Source organism: Arvicanthis niloticus, chromosome 11 (assembly GCF_011762505.2).
Source record: "Arvicanthis niloticus isolate mArvNil1 chromosome 11, mArvNil1.pat.X, whole genome shotgun sequence".
Taxonomy (NCBI): Eukaryota; Metazoa; Chordata; class Mammalia; order Rodentia; family Muridae; genus Arvicanthis; species Arvicanthis niloticus.
This window is the reverse complement of record NC_047668.1, coordinates 39,665,340-39,687,558: the sequence shown is the minus strand read 5'-3', so window position 1 is coordinate 39,687,558 and position 22,219 is coordinate 39,665,340. Positions and strand designations below refer to the sequence as shown.

Genomic DNA, 22,219 nt, shown 5'->3' with positions numbered 1-22,219 from the left:
GAAGTACATCTGTCAACCTTCATCGGAAAAGTCTTTCTTCAGTAAAGAGTGATTAATACAAGTCGTACTCGCCAATGTGCACAGGTTAAGAGACTGTAGAACATTCAGTTCTAAATGGGATAGCAATAGTATATCTCCTACTCACAAGGATCAGGCTTCATTGGAGAAGAAGAAGCAGAGAGATTGTAAGGGCCAGAGGGAGTGCATGTCTTCAGCAAAACGGTTTTTGCCAGATGTGACAGAGCAAGGGAAGAGAAGGAAGGAAAACACAATAAGACAAAGGAAAAGGGAAGAAGGGAGGAAGGGAGGAAGAGAGGAAGGGAGGGAGGGAGAGAGGGAGGGAAGAAGGGAGGGAGGGAGGGAGGGAGGAAGGAAGGAAGGAAGGAAGGAAGGAAGGAAGGAAAGAAGGAAAAAGGAGGGAGGGAGGAGAGGAGGGCCAAGGCTAACTCCCCCAAAGAACCATTCTCAAAGCAGCTTTCCAGAGACTTGACTTCATATACAAAGTTTTGCCCTAGGCTCTAAGACAGGGCTTCTCAACTTGACCCCTTCGGGGGTTGCATATTAGGTATCCTGCATATTGTATATTTACATTATGATTCATAACAGTGGCAAAATTACACATATGAAGTAGCAATGAAAATAATTTCATGGCTGCGGGTTCACTACAACACAAGGAACTGTATTGAAGGGTCGCAGCATTGGGTGGGTTGAGAACCCCTGCTCTAAGCAGTGGCCCTTTGTCCAACTGCCTCAGCTTTTTGTATCTTCCAAGGCTCCCTGATAATACACTGGCTCTGAACATCACCCATTTATATCTTTCTGTGGATGAGAGAGGCTTTGGAGTTCTGTTTGAGGCACAAGATGGTGACGTTGTCAGAAACAAACTCATTGTCATCCATGGGAGGCCTACCCAAGACAAGAGAGGGCAGGTAACTAGAAAAAGATAGGAATAGGACTATCATCAAGTCCTTTTAGGATTACAGTGCCACTTGACCTCAATCCAGACAGCTTTGCTGACCTGCTATGAAGTGGCACTTGGCTTGCTGGTAAAAGGCTATTCTGTGTGGCTGGCATGGAAGTAGCATGCCTTGTCTATGGTGACAACATGAAAAGGGAATATGACCCCTGTAATCTTAGAGTTAAATAGATTCAGTTAATCTTGGCCCCTCTACTATAGCCATGGGGACACATCCTTGATGTATTTAGCCCCTCATTCTCTAGATGATAAAATCAAAATGCCTGCCTTGCTGGGCTTTTTAAAGTCAGAATAAAATAAAGGTTATCCCAAGCCCTGGTACAAATCTTGTTATAGCAACTAAGGACGCAGAGGCTCTTGTCTCATTTGTCTGCCTGTGTGATATGCCTTTTACAGTCACAGGCATAAAAAAGCTTAAACCCTTAGCAACGAGAGCATTGCTTTACTGTCTATAATTAAATCTGTCTAATTGGGTCTCTGGGGGAATCCTGAAATGTCTTAAACCAACTGAACTCAGAAAACTTGGACCACACTGGCCAGAGTCCAATGTAATGACACAGCCTCATTCTCTCTAAAAGGGAAACACAACAATTAAAGCAGGTGTGAGATGTATACCCTGGGGAAAACTCACAACCACACCGTGCAAAGGCTTGCTTATAGCGACAAGCACTGAGTCACGTCTGGGGGACCGATCCCTAGGAAGAAGCTCAGCAGGCTGATGGATTGCATCTCAGAGCAGCACACAGCACGGGTTTATGTCATGAGGATATTGATTTGTTTACTACAGAGTGACCGCTCCTGCATCCATCAAAACCAGCCACGGCCCTCTTCCAGATGTAAAGTGGGTCATGACTCACAAGCCTTCTTTTCCAATCTAATAGCAAAAAGATGTCTTAAAATGAACACACACACACACACACACACACACACACACACACACAAATCAAACAACCAGAGAAACTTTTGTAACAATAAATAAACCTTCCCTCAAACAGGAACAGATGCAGTTTCTGATATATCCATCATCTTTCTTTAATCAAATGCCTTCCAAGTACCAGACTGTTGTTAGTCATTTTGCCTCTGTAGCTCAACAAATAGTTGTGGAAACCAGAACCTCATGGGAGGTGTTATCACTATCATTTTCCACAATGAAACGAAGGGCTTACCATCTCAGGCCATTTTCTACAAATATAATTGCTAAGCCACCAAAGCATGTGCACCTAACTCCAAGGTTGGCTCCAGTTTTTTTTTTTTTCTTCTTTTTTTTGTCTAACCCTTCTCTTTTTTCCTCAATTAGGAACTCCTTAAACTGGGTCTGATTGACTCTGGTCTGTAATCCCAGAATTTTGTGGGCAATGCAAAAAGATGATGAATTCAAGATCACTCTGGCTACATAGGAAGTTTGTATTACTCAACAGCTGGCCATCCTGAACTAGAGAACAAAACCCTGTCTCAAAAAGCCAACACACACACACACACACACTCAGGCACACACATACTGTACACACACACACACACACACTGCACAAACACACTCAGACACACACACTCAGGCACATATACACTGTACACATACACACTGCACAAACACACTCAGACACACATTGCACATAAACACTCAGATACACACACACACTCAGGCACACACACTGTATACACACACACACTGCACATCAGACACACACTACACATAAACACTCAGATACACACATACACTCAGGCACACACACACACACTCAGGCACACACACTGTACACACACACACTGCACAAAGACACTCAGACACACACTGCACATAAGCACTCAGATACACATGCACACACTCAGGCACACACAGATACTCAGGCACACATACACTGTACACATACACACACTACACAAACACACTCAGACACACACTGCACATAAACACTCAGATACACACACACTCAGGCACACACATACACTCAGGCACACACACACTCTACAAACACACTCAGATACATACTGCACATAAACACTCAGATACACACACACACTCATGCACACACTCAGGCACACACACACACTCAGGCACACATACACCGTATACACACACACACTGCACAAACACACTCAGACACACACTGCACATAAACACTCAGATACACATACACACACACATACATACACACACAGCCTCTCATAGCATAAGCAATCATTTTTGAAGCATCTCTGCTACCTAAAAAATTTTTCATAGAACAAAAACTACAAGTACTAAACTGAAAACATCTGAGATAACACAGAGGCACGCCATAGCTTTTACAGTCAACTTGACACAAACCTAGAGTCACTTGGTAAGAGCTAACCTCAACTGAAAAATTGCCTCAATCAGACTGTCTGACGGCCATGTCTGTGAGGAATTTTCTTAATTGTTAAGTGATGGTGGAAGGCCCAGCCCACTGTGGGCATTGGCATCCCTAGGCACATGGGCCTGAGCTGTGTAGGAAAGGTAGCAGGAGCCAGTGAGCAGCCTCCCTCCAAAGCTTCTGCTTCGTGTTCTTGCCCTATCAGAGTTCCCTCAAAGATGGATTATCAGCTGAAAGATGAAACACATCCTTTCCTCTTTGGGTCATGATTTATCACAGCAACAGAAAGCAAATCGAGACACTGGGAATCAGTGTCACCTGGGGTCAGGGAAGGCTTGGGAGAGCAGGGGAAAATGGCCGTAGGGACAAAGGAACTTCAGGAAAGAAGCATGGACTATGGAAAGTGGTGCAGGGCAGGAGAGGAGCCACAGAATGTTCCAGGCACTACACTTTCCACTGTGGCTTCCAACTCTTTCAAAGAGCTGAAGTGACAGATCTGCTGACTGGCCAGGACACTCCCACTCCGCTGGAAGCTTCCTGCCAAGGAACAGTGGGCTGCAGAAACTGGCCTGAACCTCCAGTGAGTCAACTATGGATGCTTTTGTCTTCAGAGGCCTGCCTGGCTGCTGATCGTCCTAGTGACAATACCCAGACACCGTGGTTTCACATGGACCCAGGTGGCCTAGGCTAACCACGAATGCTGGTTTATAAAGACCACTCAGGGACAGATGCAGACAAAAGGAGTAGGCTCTGAGAATGGCATTAGGGAACAAGGACCCTGGAATCACAGCTGGGTTTGGACCCATGAACCAGTGTTGTCAAAATAGCTACAACCTTCATCTGGGAGCCTTGTGCCCTGGGTGTGAGGTGAGTTTGGCAGACATGGGAAATGTCAGTCTCCAGAGACATGCTACTCCAGGTGACAGTTGGAAGTCAGCATTCTGCCAGCATTCCCAAAGCCAACAGTAATGGACCTTTTTATTTCTCCTCCATCAGTGGGCAGGTTCTCTGAAGGTCAGAAGGGTTTAGTGTTTTTTTTTTCTATTACCCATGAGACAGTGCCAGTCAGTGGAGAATCATTGCTGTAGAGTTGAGCCAGAACTCAACTGACATACTGTGTCTCAGCAGAAGACCTGGTGATCTGAGACAGCATCAAGCCGCCCACACAGACCTGAAGATAACTGAGCTTCAGAACCCGAGACTAGCACTCTGTAGTCCTCTGAAGACAGTGTCATGAGAACCTTGAGTAGCCCTGGAAGCCTAGCACAAACTGCCCACACTTGTTCTGGCAAAGAGCACAGTCCCCAAAAGTCACGGTCCCTGATTTCACTCACAGGCATCCAAAATAGAAAAGTCTCTAAAAATTAATGAAATAAAAATAAATTCTAGACTTTACATATTTTAAAAAGATGAAAACCACTGCTGTTTATTAGTCTGTGCTCCCAGCAAAACAGGGATTCTGTGTCTCCAAAGTAAACGTGGTTGTGCTCTTTGGTGCCCAGCCAGGCTGCTGGCCAAGTGCATATTGCCACCAGCTGTGCGTGGGTACTAACCTGCTGCACCTTCCCAAGGCTTCTAAGAAGAGTTCCTCCATGTGCAAGGGTACTTAACAGGCGTGTCTACTGCCAGTATCTGGTTATTCTGTGCATATTCTGGTTAGCATTTGATCTGTGCTGGAAACCTCCCTGTATTGGAAGGCCCTGTATTGACTCCCAGTAAGGAAACAATTCATAAATAGTGACTTTTACCTCCTACAACTCCTTACTTCCAACTTGGCTTTTAAAAAATGTTTTAATTATTAAAAAATATTAAAAACAAATATCTCTACCTCTCAACCTTGGTTGTCCACTAGTCCACAACAGAGTGGTCATCCCGGTCATGAAATGAGCCACCTGGCATCTGAGGAGTACAGTGCCCAGTGTCTCTGGCCAGTGTCATGATTCGCTCTCACACCAGGTAATGTGAGATGTAGTAACTTCCGCATCTCTCTGATGACCCTACAGCTCTACACAGGATCCATGACTTCTCTGATGTCTAATGAAGAATGGGGCCTATCATTGCAAGTAACTAGAGAGGAGCAATCTAAGACTTCCTTCCAGGCGGCACACAGAGGCTCAAGATTATGGGTGCTCACTGAAATTATCTTTGGGGTCCACAAAGAGCCTGTCACTATGAGCATCCGGTGAAGACACAGACTGAAGTTTGTCTGAGACAGGTGCGGACCTCTCTCCTGTTTAGGGTTCAAGGTTAACTCAACATAGATAGTGTGTTCACAGGGAAATATGCTGCGACTTGAAGAAGGGGCTGAGGTCAGAGGAAGCCTCTATGCCCATAGAACTGTAAGAAAGCCTGGGGATGGTACAGGCTGAAGTGTGCGGGGATGCTGAGAGTCTGAGCATATCACAGAGTGGCACTTGATCACATGCAATTCCTCAGACTGGTAACACTTGAGGCCTAAACTCCAACGGGGGTACTTTAGAAGACATGAATTTTCTAGACCATCAAAGATCAATCCATCAAATAGCAAAACCAAGGGTTTTAAGTCTGTGATGACAATGGGCTGGGAGTCTGGCAAGCGCATTCGATGGGGAGTCTTCTCAACCCAGGTTCAGAGTGGACCTATTTGTAACATGTCATTGGCAGGCCTCTTGGAAGAACACAGGGACCAGTTTGGAGATGAACTAGGCAAAACAGGAAGAGGGAAGGTATCCTCCTTCAATCCTGGCATCCTTCCCAGCCCAGAAGATTCCTGGGCTTGTGGACGACAGGAAAGAACTGTAACTTTAGCCCATGGTGGGTGAGAACATGCCCCCAGTTCCTAGCTATATATTTTTTTGGAAAAGTGATAAAGGGGGTAAGAAGTTCTGAAAGATCATCAAGCGATATGAAGAGAAATTGGTCTCTTCTCTGGGACATGCCACTGGGCCCTGCTTAACAGGGCCATCATCCACCACAAAGGATGTCATTGGACAGGATGGTAGCAAGGACGGGAAGAGGGAATGGGAAGCTACAGGGCAAAAGAGATCTGTGGAGAAGTCAGTGAGTGACCTCTAGGTCCCAAAGACACACACGAGGACTGGGATGCAGATGTAAAGCCTAGAAAGTCAGGTACAGATCAGAAAAAGCCAGAAGATTTACCTCAGAGGAGCCAGCTTTCCTTAGGGGCTATGATGAACACCAGACATGAGATCCACAAGGACTGACCCGCCTTGTCTTCTGATATATAAAAAGAGGGCACAATGATGTTCGGGTCCTGGTGACAAGTAGCTGTCTCTCTCTATATATAGTACTTATTCAGTAGCATGGGCTGTGACATTCTGCTGTCAGGACATGAACTGTCACTTCTTGTTGCACAAAGAACCTCATCTTCAAGCTTGTGGCATTTGTCATATTATATATTAGGACACATACATGACAGCTTGGAAGACTGTGCCCAAAGCACTCAAAGGCTATGAGTGAGGAGGAGCTGGGAGCATTCAGGATACTCAATAAACTGTCCTACTTCAGCCAGAATGATGGTCTATGCTCTGCAGAACACAGGTTGTCAGGACAAAGCATGGGCTTCAGGGGGACACAACAGCATAGCCGCTGAGACAGCACTAACAGAAGTGTGAGTGTGTGTGTGTGTGTGTATAATGGGGTGGAGTGTGTATGTGTGTGTATGTGCATGTGTGTGTAATGGGGTGGGGTGTAAACGCACATGTGTGTGTATGTGTGTGTATGTATAATGGGGTGGGATCTGTACATTTGTGTGTGTATGTAATGGGGTGGTGTGTGTGTGTGTATGTGCATGTGTGTGTGTGTGTGTAATGGGGTGGTGTGTGTATGTACATGTGTGTGTGTAATGGGGTGGGGTGTAAATGCACATGTGTGTATGTGTGTGTGTATGTGTGTGTATGTGTGTGTGTGTGTGTGTGTGCCTGTGTATTCCCTTTTGCCATTTCAGTTCATCAACATCCCATGTAAAAATGAGGTTGATCCTGATGATGGAGGGCACAGACTTGGAAACAGAGGCATACCCAGTAAGTAACAACCTGACCATTATAACAACAACAGCCCATTATAACATTCCTATCCATTGGTTCTTTATACCAGACGAAGAAATCTGTCCATGCCATAGGCTTTTAGAAGCAGAAAACAGAAAGGATACAGTAAACCTTAGCATGCCTGCCTTAGGGTTTTATCACGATGATCAAACACTGAGACCCAAAGCAGGTCTGTGGACGAAAGGGCTTATTTCAGCTTATAACACTCAGGTCCATCACTGAGGGCAGTCAGGGCAGGAACTCGAGGAAGAAACCTGGAGACAGGAACTAGCGCAGAGGCTATGGAGAAGCACTACTTACTGGCTTGCTCGGACTACACTCAGACTACATCAAGGACCAAGGACTTGGGGATCGCACACTATCCTTCGTAGGCCGAGATCACGCAATCAACCACTAATCAAGATGAAGCCCCGTAGACCTACTTACAGGCTAAACTGATAGAGGCATCCTCAGTTAAGAGTCCCTCTTCCCGGGTATGTCTAGGTTTATGTCAAAACCTATATTTATGTGAAAACCTAGGTTTATGTATGACAAAAACCAACCAGCACACACCCCAAACTATCAATGTATGATATCCCCAACCCCTTGTATCAAGCATTGATGAGGTAGTTTTACAAGGACCCTAAAGTCTGAGGTAGATGTGGAAATGCTCCCACCCACACATGTAAGTTGTGTGAGAGAAGACAGAAGTCCATTCAGGTCAGGAAGCTATTCTGAGCCCAGAACACAAAAGCCTGTTCTGCATCCTCTTAACAAAAGAACTCACACCCTGCACCTGAAGTCACCCCCACCCCCCAGCCTATCATCACTTGGTGGACCAATACCAGGATGCTAATCTATTCTGCTCATTGGTTCCCTCAACTGTGTTCCTCTCTGTTCCTAGAAAAAGGGACCTGGCCCCTGAATGGGAGGATGCGGGGTGAGGGTAACCAGGGTGACTCTTGGACCCTAACTCCATTTGGCAGAACAATCTGATTCTGGCTGTTACCACTCATAGTTTTCCCTGTGATATGCACCTGTACAAAAGTACCTAATCTCAAGAATATTTTGGAAACTGTTTGCTAGAATTTTCTCTGACCATGGCCAGCTGACTCCCCATAGTAAGACAGATTTTGTTTCTTCAAACCCTGCCAAGCCTACAAGCAATTAGGTACACAACCCTGCAGTACCTGCTCAGACTTATCACAGCAGCAGAACTGGATCAATAAACAGAACCACAGTGTCTGGCGAAAGCAAAAGTAGGTTTAAACACCAGATGATAGAGGAGTGGAGAAGCTTCAAATATGGATAAGAAGAAAACCAAGGCAGTGGGAGGAGCCTGGCAATGGAGGTGCTTTTTGGCTTCAGAGAGAGGAGGCACGTGCCAAGGCTGTGTTTTGAAGCTATAGCATGGATGGTATTTAATCTCTACACTCACAGGGATGTTCTGACTCTCCCTCTGAATGGTTCTGTATTCAAAACCATTCTCTACCTGCTTGGTCTTGAGGTTTACAGAACTAGCTAGCTCAGAGATCTGAGACAGGTTCTAGTCCCCTGGCTCCTCTTGAGATAGGACCTTAACAGACCTACCTTAGCTAACACATGAGTCAGGTCCTATGGCTGGGTCTTTCTTGGGAAAGAATTATACTTTTGATCCAGAGTTATTGGTGACACCTCTCCTCCTCTTCTAGGGATACTGTGGTGAAGAAATGACCACTCAAGTCACCCATCTGTTAGAGAGCCTTCCGGGATGAAAGAAAAAGAGTCCGGTCCTGGCATAAGCCATAGTTATGAGCAGCTGGCATGTACCACAGAGACTCTGGTGAGAATGGCAAAGCTGGTGAGTCTTGGTGCTCAGAGACAACCCAGGTTCCTAGATGTGGAGACCACAGAAGATAAGGAGTCTAACTTATCGCTCCACATCTGGGCACTCCTGAAGTGATTCACAGTCCTCACACGACAGTGAGCCACAGGTCTCAGCCTGAGCCATACAATGGAGAACCTCGTGAGCAAACATCTTCCTTCTCTAATCAAATGTTACTATTCCCCCTGAAGCTGTCTTGAAGTGGGGCAACTTCTTCCAGGGTGACACGGTTGTATTGCTTTCCTCTCTGTCAGATCAGGAGCCCCAGCTGCTTTATGGCTTGTCCATGCTGGTGTGACCCCAGTGACCCCAGCAGAGGCCATGTGCAACTGGCTTGGCACGTTGGCACTGCTTAGCCTTCTCTGCCAACCTCTGGGTGCCCCTATTACTTCAACCCCAGAGCTGCAGACAAGATGCCTATCTTCAACATTCTTAATTTTAGAAAATAGCTGCAGGGAGAAAGGCACAACTTCCACATAATTACATTGCTTCTTGGTACTTCTGGCCTGGCTTCGTTAAGAAAGCAGCGGCCGCATCTTACATTCTTTGGAGCCCTTGGCACGAGTTAGGGTTGTTTATTTGTTTTGCAAGAATTCTCTAGACATGGAAACAAAAACAATGGAATGAAAGGTTTGGCACGAAGGCAGGAAGCCTAGTACTTCAGGAGGAAAAAGCACGCTGTGGCTCTGACAGCTCCAGGTGACTGGAGAGCAGCAGGTGTGTCCAAAGGCATTCAGGGTAGAGGGGTTTTAGGGCACTGGCAGGAACTGAAGAAATGTCCCTTTAGGCAATAGTGAAGCACCTTTACAAGTTCTAGTCCTGGCTCCTGTGCTGGCTGAGATCTGAGCCCTGCTCAGTGCATTCATCAGATGGAGAGAGTCAGTCCATCCTCTTCCAGTCTCCAGCCTCCCCTGTACTCCCCTTCCTCCTGAAAACATCAAAAGCAATTTCCTCCCTAGCAGGTTGATGTTAGTTTTTCCTGGGGCTTTAATGAGACACCTGCCTTTGAATGTGAGCTCCGGGAGTAAGATCAAATCACTTTGGTTCATGTCCTGAGCCTTTATTGATTAGCTATTATGAGTCCTGTACTAAGCTATGAGTTGACAGGATACAATAATGAACCAGAAGGCCTCTTTGCTTCGGAGAGCCAGCCTAGGGCCAGCTAGGAATGAGGTGCTGTGGGTTTAAGGCTCAAGCTCCTAGATCTCAAGGCCTAAATGAAACAGGGTGCAATCCCTGAGCAGGAGAGTGAAGATACTCAGTGCAGGAAGGTTGGAAAGACTTCCAGCCAAGTTCTTATCTCAACTCCATAGGCAGCTGTCCACACTCTGCAGTCAGAATGACTTTCAAATTCAGATGTGATCGTTCTTTTTCAAAGAATAGTCTAAAGAGAGTTCTCTCCCTACTTCTGTGCTCTTAAAAGTAACTGTTTTATTTTGCCATTCAGCCTTATTGATATACAATTGACAAACACAGTGTGTTTAAGGCACCTGAGGTGATGCTTCCATACAGTGTGTATTTGTGTGTGTGCACTGTGTTCATTCATACGTGTGAATATGGGTGTATGCAGAGGACAACCTCAGATGTAGATCCTCACCTTCCACCTTGCTGCAGATAGGCTGCCTTTACTGGTTTTAAAACCTCAGTGTAAGCCAGGCTAGGTGGCCCATGAGTTTCTAGGGACCCTCCTGTCTCCATCTCCCAGCTCCTGGAAGGAACACTTAGATTGCATAAGTTCATGTTATGCCTTTGGTTTTGTGTGGGTTCTGATAATCTGAACTCAGGGATTCACATTTGCAAGGCAAAGGAACTCCCCAGACTTGATTGCAAATATTCTGAGGTAATCAATTAAGCACGTACCATGTCCTTTTGACTTTGGGTTTATTGCTGTAGCTCCTATTTGCCTTGATTCCATTCTGGAGAGAATATTTCAGCAGAGTCAGTGCACCTACACCCTCAGTACTGCATGCTAACACATCCATCATATTATACATCATAGTCACATCACGCAATTGCAGACACACCCTCTGATCAACACAACCTTGTCCAACCTACTCCATCTATGTGTCCTTCTGTGCTGGGGGCAAGGGGTGGGGGTCAGAAAAACTGAGTAAATATTATTTTTTCAGTTTTTTAAAGAATCTCTTTTTCTGCTAATTTTTTGTTGTTGTTCTTTTATGATACATAAACATTCTAAGTTTTGGACTAGAGAGATGGTTCAGTAGTTAGCACTTGCTGTTCTACCATAATACCCAGAACCTACATCACTGGCTTAAACTGCCTATAACTCCAGATCTATAGGATCTGATGCCTTCTTCTTGACTACATTGGTACATGTGTGTGCATGTTCACACACACACACACACACACACACACTCACAAAGAAGAAAAGAACAGATACATATACATGCACAGAAAGAAAAAATGAAAGAAAAAAAATCCATATCTGAATTAGACCCAAACCCAAGCTTCTTGAGTTATGAATCTCTATATTCATATTGAGAACAGATCACTTGGCCTTAAGAAATTCTGGCTGCACCTAAGACAGAAGTGCATTGCTTTTGATAATACATATTCCATGATGGGTAAGGAAGGCATTCTTGTCAGAACAACCTAAGACAGGCTCAGTCTTGCTTATGAAATAAAAAAGGGGGAGATGTGGAGAGCTTTTGGTGCTGCTTGGCAGGAATCTGACATTGGCCAAGGACAAGGAAATGGGCTTTATGCAGGAATATGACATCAGGCTAGAGCAAAGAAGTAATTTCAGGCAGGAATCTAAATCTTAGGCTAGAATAAAGAAGTAGGCTTCAGGCATGAAAATGACTTTGGCTAGGACAGGGAAGTAGGCTCATATATTTTGGTCATCCTGCTAAGCCCCTAGAAATAGTGATCATGGGAGTGATCATGGGACTCTGTTTACTGCCTTGCTTGTTCTTTGACTATTTGTGTTTATTGTTTTGCCTGTTCCTTGACTATTTGCATCTATTATATTGCTAGCTCCTCAATCTAGGACTGACCTTAATACTTGCATATAATTAAAATGGTATAAAAGCAAAAAGGAGGAGGAGGGATGGGATAGGAGGTTTATGGGTGTGTGGGGGTAAATGGGGAAAGAGGCTAACATCTAAAATGTAAATAAATAAAATATCCAATGAAATGTTTAAAAATTAAAAAAATTTTTTTAATTTGGCTGTAGTATAAGAAAACTGGGCCTCAAGCTGTAGATACAGTCATTCAGCATCCAGCTGGGAGAATTAACACTAATGACTATGTATCCTAGCTACTCACAGTCCTCAGGTTAGCCCTGCCACAATGTCAGTGTCATCATTAAACTGAAAATGAGGTGTGGGAAAGCCTCCTGTCTGGCAAGAAGGATGAGTGCTGTGTTGGGCATTTTCATTGTCCCAGAAGATACTACAATCCTGCTCAAGAGATAGCTTGTGTATCATAAGTAACTGTCATGCCAAACTTCTACTCCAACCACCTGCCTGACTGACAGAAGAATTCTTCCCATGTGTGTGGGAGTCTGACTATAGACTTAGGCTCCCACCACGTTTAGTCCCAAGGGTGGCTTGGTGCGTCTGGATGTGAGAGCAACAAGCCCCATGAGCGTGGACTTGAGCTGAGAGACCAACCAGGGTACAGAAGATACACTGGCACTGCGCGATGGTTGTCATCTGCTCCGCTGGGTATTCCCCGAGGCACAGCTTGCAGGACACCAGTGGGTCGAGGGCCAGGTCCCAGGTGGGCCGGTACCTTGCTGTGGTCATTGCAGAACAGTCTGAAATGAGAGACATACACACTCAGGTCTCCCTCCTGTGGCTTCCATAGAGTCACATCGAGAATTCCATCTCCCTGCTACAATGCAATGATGGGGTTGGGGAGGGGACAGCAAGTGACTGTGGATGGAGACAAGGTCCTCTGAGGAGGTTTATCCAGGAGTCCTTGCCTTCAGGTCTGAGGATGGTGACTTTACATTCTGGTGTTAATCCTCAAAATTGAAACAGACCATATACACCCATCCTTCAACCCTCCCAGATGCATTTGTAAAGTTTGGCAAGCACAAGAAGTTGGCTAAGATACTTCTTGTGTTTGACTCTTCTCCAGCTTGTAATGGAGAAACATCTGAGGGAAAGGCCCCAGTGAAGCCCATCTCTATGGCTCTTCTCATCCTCACAAGATACTGAGCTTCTCCAGTGGACTACCAGTAATACCTTCACCCCGGTGTGCTTCTTAAGTAATCCCATTTTCTAGAATGTTTACTTCTGCGTCTCTGACAGTCAGGTTCACTTAAAAGGAAATCAAATGTGTACAACAGTCCTCCAGTGACGCTCACTCCCAACCTCCAGGACTTTCTCTGCCACATCCCAAGAGGCCTGTGGCTAATTCTCCCGATCATCTGTGTTTTCCTGTTGCACACTAGCTATGCCGTTCACTCATGCTGGTTGTCTGACTATTCATGGTAAGCGACACAGCCAAGAAGACCATGGAGAGGGAAGAGGTAGACCTCCCAGCTCCCAGTCCAACACTTGTCTAAGGAGCCTCCCAGAGATCGCCTTTTGTTTGCATAAGCAAATCCTTAAAGATCCTAATTCTCACTTTGGGACCCTGCCACTTGATTTTATGCATCATGTACTTACCCGGTACCTGGAATACTTCAGTGTGTGTTTTGTGATCCTAGTAGCCTGCTTTCCAAAGCCATGCTTGCCAAATTCTGAACTAAACAGTACTCGGTTAAAATTCCAGATAAACTCTCTAGCTGTCTGAACACTCACCTCTCCTCATCTTAAGATGGATACTGGCACACAGGTGTAGTATGCATTGTTCTTCATCTAAATCTCATTCTGAATGAAGCAGTCAGACAAGAGTACCTGGACCCCCAAGTGAGAGCAGACAGTAAAGGTCTGTATCCTCTGACCTCTTCCTTACAGCACAGGGCTGTACTCATAATGACATAGACACATGCAGGAGGTAAATGAAGAGAAATCTGACACCACTATCAGCAGCCACTAGCTCCAGCATCCAGAAAGACTCAAAGATGTCTGAGGAAATGGTCTCGATAACACCCTCGAAGCCACAGTCAGAGGAGTATCTCCAGGGTGACCCCAAGTCCTGGCCAGTTACAAAGATGACCTTTCACAGGATCCCATCAGGAGGAAAAGAAGACTTAACATTTCTCATCAGAAACATGATACAGAGCAGGGGTGGAACCCTGTGTGTTTCGTGTTAGGACAGAACTAATGTTTCCAAACCACCGCCTATAACTAGTACCATGGAGCGCCTAAACCCCCGTGGGCTTCAGTCCCATATGCACATATGTGCAAAGGGGTTGACAAGCCCAATTCATGGAAGGATGGGGTGAAGAGGGATAATACGATGGCCTCCTCCTTCCCCTGTGATATCTCATTCCAACATGGCTTTATCGCTCTGAGTCTGTAGTTTTCAACCTTCCTAATGCTTTATTATGTTTATTATGTTGTGATCACCAACCACAAAATTATTTCGTTGCTACTTCACAACTGTAATTTTGCTACTGTTATGAATCATAATGTAAATATGTGGTAGACAGTACATCTGATATGTGACCCTCCCTCAAAGGGGTCATCATATAGGTTGAGAGCTGCTGATCTAAGAGAAGAATACCATGATGACACTATATTCTGCAGTTAGCATCAGATCAACAGTATAAACATTTCCTACCTTTCCTTACATTCTGTGAGCCAAGGCCCACTGGTGCGTGTGTGTAAGTATTCAGTGAAGACAAACTGCTAGTTGAATTCCATACCACATGCCTTTGAGAAAGAAGGCATCTGGGACTCAAAAGAAGCCAACACAAAATGCACACATATAAAACAGATAAGACACAGTGACCAGCGGTGTGGGAACATGAAAAAAGAGTAGAGATCTGGACACATGGAAAGACCTGACCCCAGGAGTAGAGCTCAAGGAGACAAGGGTGTGGCCATAAAACTCTAAAATCATTCAGGAATAAGGGCTACCAACCTGCATTCAGGACAGGGAGTGGGTGGCAGCAAGGAAGAACCAGCAGCTTCCTAGGACAGTTAATGGCTGCAATTAACTTACTCTGCACTAAGTATATTTTTTTATTGTTATAAAAGACTCATTGACATGGACCACACGAGTTTTAGATGGATGAAGTAGAGCCTTTAAAATAATTTAAACATATGTCCTAATGTAGTCAATGCTGACAGACTCCTTAGCACAAGAGGGTCTCAGGGTTTCTCAGCCTTCTGAGGTGCAAGGGGACACTAGCATTATGGACTGCTTCTACCCTGTACAGTCACTGCACATGTGGAATTGCAGCAAGAAGAGAGATAATGCCAGCTTGGTGAGCAAGAGTCATTAACATGTGTCAGGTGAAAGACCTTGCTAGGTTGTGTTTATATAGGGCATGTCTGTGTAACTCTAAATTTATTATTATTTAAATGCCAATAAACTCCAACATGGGTTTTTTGAGGTCCTAAGATCAAGACCATGGTTTGCTGTTTGCTTGTATGGTTTATAGTTCTGTGCATCTTTTCTTGTTTAAGTCTCTATTTTTTTTTCAAGTATATACTTTACACTCTACAAAGTGACTATATTTAAGAATGGTCACTAGTCCTAAAAGGTTCACAAGCCTTAAAATCACTCAGTCAACCAGAGGGCTGATAAGGCTTCATACTCAAGATTGGAAACATCCCCAGGGGGCAGCTTCTGCTAAGTGATTTTTTGATCCTGGAGAGTAAAATATATGGAATAGTTGTTGCTGACAGTGCCATACAGACACGGGATCCATACTTTGCAGGGCACTGTGCCAGGAATAGGAGGAAGGGATCAAATGCTCCTGGTTTCCATAATCTGCCACATAGTTAGGCCATGTTGGAAGGCCAAGGGAACCTCCTACCGTTTCTCTCTGTAAAACCCATGTACAGTCACATGTTGAGTTGCAGAGCTGGGGACAGCTTGGTAAGCAAGAGTCATTAAGACCTGTCAGGCGAAAGAACTTGCTAAATACCCCAGTTAAGGCTGCAAGGGGGAAGAAAAGACATCAGCAGAGCAGAGACAGGCCCAAGGTAACTTCCAGGACATTCAGTACAACAGTCGGAACTTTTGCAAGAAGCAAACACCAAAACCTTGCTTGGTGATGAGCTGGACAATATGGCTACAGCAGGTTACACAGGGCAGACAAGTAGGGCTTAACTGATTCCACAGTCCTGAATCCTCAATCAAACACTCCATAGGCTTTGGCCTGGACAAGAGTAATTTCCTGCTTCCACCTCAGGCTCTGTCTCAGGCCACTGCTCTGTCCCATCCTACTCATCTCCAAGACTTGTCTCCCCCCAGCTTCAGCACCCCACTCCCCTTCCTGTTTACAGTCTCCCTTGGAGCAGCTGGGAGGGTTTGAGCTGTACGGCTTCCTTTCTGCCCTTCCATGCTTTCCGCTTGACCCTCTAGACAATGAGTCTTTCCACTGCACTGGGCAAGGGACATGCCAGCCCCTGTCCTTACCTCTGTCCCTGCTCTGCACCTGCCCTGCCACCACAAGCAACTTCAAAAGCAGAACAGATTCCCATTTCATTGCCACTTCTGTATTCCGTTTCTTATGAAGTACATAGTCTTTGAACTACGCACAAAACCATGTTTCCAATAGTGACAACAACAACCGGACATGGAAGAAAAATGTCTATATTGTGTGAGAGTCCGCCAGGACCTTTACACACACACACACACACACACACACACACACACACACACACAGGAGGATGGCATGAATATGATTCTGCAAGCACTGCACAGCTGCAGACTTACAATAGGGATTTGCTAAGGGAATCACAATGCATCATTAAAAAAAAGTCTTTGTTTTCCTAGTGTGAATGTCAAGTCCTGGGAAACAACAAACTATTTTAAGGGTGTCTGGTCAACTACAGTCATGATTCAAGTAATTCAAAATGTTTGTGGAGCAAGATATGTATTAAGTCCAACTGAAAATACACCAAGGGCTGTGCACTGGAAGAAGAGGATTGAACTCAAGGTCAAGAAAGAGTTGAAGGGGAGACACTGTCTAGCCATTGAAGACATTTAGTTCGTTAATAGGAGGTTGACAGGGTTATCTGCCAGAATCATCTCATTTCCATGCCCTTGCACCCCAACATCTTCAGTGCAAAGCTAGGGAAGGGAAGGAAAAGGACACCATCATCTTTCCTCATCACATGACCTTCTCAAACAAGTCCCTGCTCGCTAGAGTCCTACTCATATTTCTTCCCGATCAAGGTCCCTTGCCATCCTCCTTTCTTCTATAAACTCTGTCTGACTGTGCTCAGCTTCCGTGACTGATGATCTATGGGATTCCTGTGAAATCTCAAAGTCGTTGGCTATTTCTTTTCTTTCTCTGCTGTGTGGCCCATGATATCCTCTTACTCTCGAGAACTGCAGCAGCAGCGGCAGCAGCAGCAGCAGCAGCAGCCACAGTCCCTGAGAACCTGTTAGATCAGCTTGACAGGATCTATAATCCCTAATAGATACACTCTAGGCGGCCTATGAGTGATTATCTTAATTAGGTTAATAGGGGAGGAAGATCCTAACTGTGGTAGCACCACCCCTTGAACTCTAGTTCTGGACCGGATATAAAGGACGGAGTATCAGCATCCATCCCGTTTCCTGACTGTGGATACAATGTGTCCAACCACTTGGGTTCCGCTGCCATGCCTTCACCACCATCAAACGTTGCACCCTCACACTGTGAGCCAAAAGATACTCTTTCTTCCTGAAGTGGCTTTTGTCAAATATTTTGTTATAACAAGACAGGTCACTAATATAACCTGTTAGTTTGTGATTTTCAACTCAGACACACTAAACCAGGAACTCAAGAATGCAGCCACAGAAAGCATAGGGGATTTGGGGAGATAGGGATTCACCACAGAGCCTGCACACCACTAGTCAGCATCATTTCATGCTGGAGTCTCCATTCATATCCACAGGACTCAAGGTCCACATACATTCAGGATTCCAGGCACTGAGCTGTATTATGCAGAATAATTTTCAACCATTCTTTACTATAACTTTCTTGTTCCAAGTGTGGAATTTGAAGTCTATGATACCTGTCAGTTTTTCTCCTTACCTTCAAGTGGGATTATGCAATGGTCAGTCTTGTGATCCATCATCCTTCTAGACAGGCAGGTAGTCCATAATTATAATAATCAAAGATATTAGAGATAATGGGAGCTGCAGAGATGGCTCGGTAAGAGAATATGCTGCACGCGCGTGGGGGCTCGAGAATGCAGTCCCCAACACCTACGTAAAAGGCTGTGTCAACCTGTGATCCCAACATTGGTGCTGGGGGACACTGGGGCTTACTGGCCAGCCAGCCTCTGATAGAAAAGCAGGAACTAAAACAGCTACATCAATGCTAACATGTGAAAGAAGCCAGCTTGCAGAGCAGAAGCCTTTCTTTCCAGTGGTATTATCTAAGGAACAGAGCATGCATGACACAAAAGCTATGACCTACTAAAGGTGGAGGAGGGGTACAGAAGACAATATACTGCCACCAGGCTAGATACTTTGGGGTACTTTTCTTAGCTCACCAGAAAAAGCCATCCTTAAGGATGCTTTTTTTCTTTCTTTTTGTTTTGTTTGGGTTCCAGACAGTTTCTCTGTGGAGCCCTGGTTGTCCTAGAACTAGCTCTGTAGACCAGGTTGGTATGGAACTCAGAGATCCACCCACGTCTGCCTCTCAAGAGCTGGAATTAAAGGTGTGTGCCACCACCACCTGGCATGCTTTTAAACCTTAATAAGCTGTTTCTTTTCCATGCTTAACATAAATGACATGATTTTCACTCACTCCTTTTTCCCAGCATCTTCCCTTAAATTCTAATAACATTGTCCTTTGCTTCCTCATGAATCCACTACTAGATTATCTTACTGATGAGACTAAGAATCCCAAAAGGAAACAGCTTCCCTGGTAACCAGGCTGGTCATAAAATGAGAAACTCTGGGTTCAGTGAGAGACCCTGACTCAAGGGAATGGGGTGGGGAATGATAGATCTGGTTATCCCATGGTTCCCTATGGCCTCTGCATGCGAGCATGTGAGCATGTGGCTACTCAGACACTGTTAATCCTTCTCAGTCCTCACTTGTTTCTCTGCACTGACTTTAAGGCACCCTTGTGGGTAGGAAGCTTAAGATAAGCGAGGCAAAGACACTAGAAATCCTGGGATAATAGAATAGCACTGGAGGTTAAAGTAGGAACCCATGCTCAGCATACTACAGAAGAAGATGGGAAACATTGCTAGACAGCGTGCTAGCACACACACTGGTTAATATGTGTGCATGTGCATCCTTCCTTGTGCATCAGCTGAGAGGATGCAGAAGGAATGGACTCTGCATAGAATGCATGCCATGCCCAGTCCTTAGTCCAATAAAGTGCTCCAGTTTAAGGAACCAGCATGCACAGATAAACGGCTGATTCTAGCAGGCTCAAAGAGAGTTCTTGAGAAACATGGAAAACCCCACAATGCCACAAATCAAGGACATGCTCAAAGCAACCCACTCGCATTGGCAATGTGCAAAGACACCCAAAAGTTGAGAGGTTGTGGCCAAGATCTGAGTGCACTGAGCAGGGGTATGGAACTGTGACCCCAAATACAAAAGTAATGCCCTTGCAACCACCAAAAACAAAACAACAAACAAACAATAAACAAAACAAAATAAAAGAGACTAAACAGATAAGTAGCTGACTGGAACCTGATACAAATTTCAAGCTAGGCATGACAGTTTACACCAGCAATATCAGTGTTCTGGAAGCAAAGTCAGGAGGACAGTGACTTCCAGACCAGGCTAGGATACACAGGAAGACCCTGTCTCAAAATAAAAAAGAGAAAAGACACATATCTTGTTTGAGAAAGTTCTGCTGGCCTCTGTAGCTACTTCCCCCGGGGAGATGGAGCCCAACTCAGACTCTAGGGTGGGCTGCACACAGGGACTGTCTGTCCAGGAGCACAGAGAGGAGGGTGCCAGGGTGATGTCACACTGTCTCTGGTGGATGCACCCTGTGGGTGTCACAGTAGTCAGGCCAGGTGACAGTGTGCACTCCTGACTAGGCTGGGTGAGATTGACACTTCAGGTTGTGTTCCTCTGCTTAAAACTGCACACCCAGTCTTATAGTGGGAAGATATTCTAAAGAATCCTGGACAATGGTCCTCCATACTGCCAGCGTCTTCTTTGAAACCACGAAAGTATGTGTGATACTGACCTTGAAAGGTAAGGTGGAATTCTGGGTAAAAATAAAGGAAGTCTGAATAAAGTAGAGGTTTTAGTGAGAAATGCATGTTTGTTGACTATGATAATGACCCAGTATGTCACCAGAGGAGCTCTGTGTATGCATGTACATATTCATGTGTACGTGTGTATGTGTGTATGGGTGTGTTGGGGAACTCTCTGGTCTACCTGTGACCTTTTCCAACCTCTAAATCCAAACCTACAAATCTCAACCTAAGTTGCACCAGTGAGTTATATTTTTAAAAGACTCCTCAGCCCCCAGAAATGTAGGCTCAAGAGAAAAAAATGATATTCAAAGCTAAGGATTTCCCAAGGTGCCACTAAAATCTAAAAACACCTAGAGTAAACAAAGTTTATAGGCATCTCAGTGAATTCATAATGATCTTATTCATTTAGGGTTTGGTATGCTAATGGATAATGTATTATCAATCAAAGGAGGCCCACTGTTGGGGATCAACTGGATCATGAAGTTCTTTCTGTAGGAAGACAGCTCAGCAATATGGCTTTGCACCATAAAGCCCATCCCCTAATGTGTTGTAGTGGGAGGACCAGGCAGACCGAGGAGCAAAGGACCAAAGAGGGAGCCTGCTTCTTGCCTACCTTGTAACACGGCTTGTGGCTGGACAAAGACCATTCACTAAAAGGCCAGCCAGTACCACAGAAGCTCTAGGGGTTTTCACCTTTAATACACACCTGCCAGGTGACATCGCAGACCAGTCATTAGGAACTCAAGGACAGGAAAAGCCATGACTGAAGATTGAGACGATGGAGAGGAACACTGGGAGGCTGGATGGGATGTACTCTGACACAGAACCACAGGCAGGGTGGTTCCACAGCTTTCCCCAACACACACCCCGTACTTTCCCTTCATGTGAGTGTCAGGGATTCACACTTACATCATCAGCAACACAGAAAGATATGTCCACATGACTGTCCACGTTGTTTCAAGAGCTCCTGATGCCCACAGGCGAAATCAATCAATCAATCAATCAAACAAACAAACAAGCAAAAACAAAGTCACAGACACACACAGGAAGAAATCCTGTTGAGACTGCCTTTGGAGAAATGTTCGCCATTAGCCTGAGGCTCCAGCAGACCATTGGGAGGAACTTTCAGGATGGCTAATCTTGACTTCTAATCCTTAGATTGAGAGACTCATAGATTAGGGAAACAAATCTCTGAGTGGATACTGAGAGTGATTTTAAGGCAGATTAAACCATGGAGATTCTGATCCACTTGTATATTCAAAATATAAACAGACCAATTGGAGATGGTAGCACATGGCTGGAAAGAGTGGATCACTATAGCTTGTTCCGAGAGAGTGAAAATTATCTAGATAACCCCCAAGATACAGAGTTTAAAGAACAATAAGAAATTTCATCAAAGAATTCAAGGAGGTTAAAGACACAAACTCAATAAAATTAAGGAAAAATAATGTCTGAGTGATCTTCAACCCCACCACACCCGGGGCTAAACCCACAAACTGAAGAAAATGACAGAGACAATCTATGTCTTGAGAATGGAATTCAGTTAGAAGACAGAAACACTGAAGAGGAACTGAAATGAAGCTGGAATTGAAAAATCCAATAACTCAACTAGGAAACTCAAAGGAAAGCCTTACAAATAGAATGTATCAAGTAGAGAATATCAGGATTCAAAGATAAAATAGACAACCTAGAACAAATAAGCAAGGAATATGAATTTTGTGAAAAAAATCTGCGGGGAAGGAAAATACAGGAAATGTGGAACATCA

The 22,219-nt window shown here is 44.9% G+C and overlaps 1 protein-coding gene across 6 annotated transcripts in view; it reads right to left on the bottom strand.

The window, feature by feature from the left end:
• The window catches only part of Rnf144a (ring finger protein 144A), a 113,945-nt gene that overhangs the window by 26,685 nt on the left and 65,041 nt on the right, over positions 1 to 22,219 (bottom strand). For 4 of the 6 annotated variants that reach the window (XM_034514399.2, XM_076942052.1, XM_076942053.1 and 1 more), the window contains one exon: positions 12,828 to 12,973. The exons of the other annotated variants lie outside the window; for them this stretch is intronic. In XM_034514399.2, the coding sequence (XP_034370290.1) occupies positions 12,828 to 12,962 (135 nt within the window). In that variant the 5' untranslated portion in view covers positions 12,963 to 12,973. The remainder of the gene's footprint in view (positions 1 to 12,827; positions 12,974 to 22,219) is intronic. 6 annotated transcript variants of the gene reach the window in all.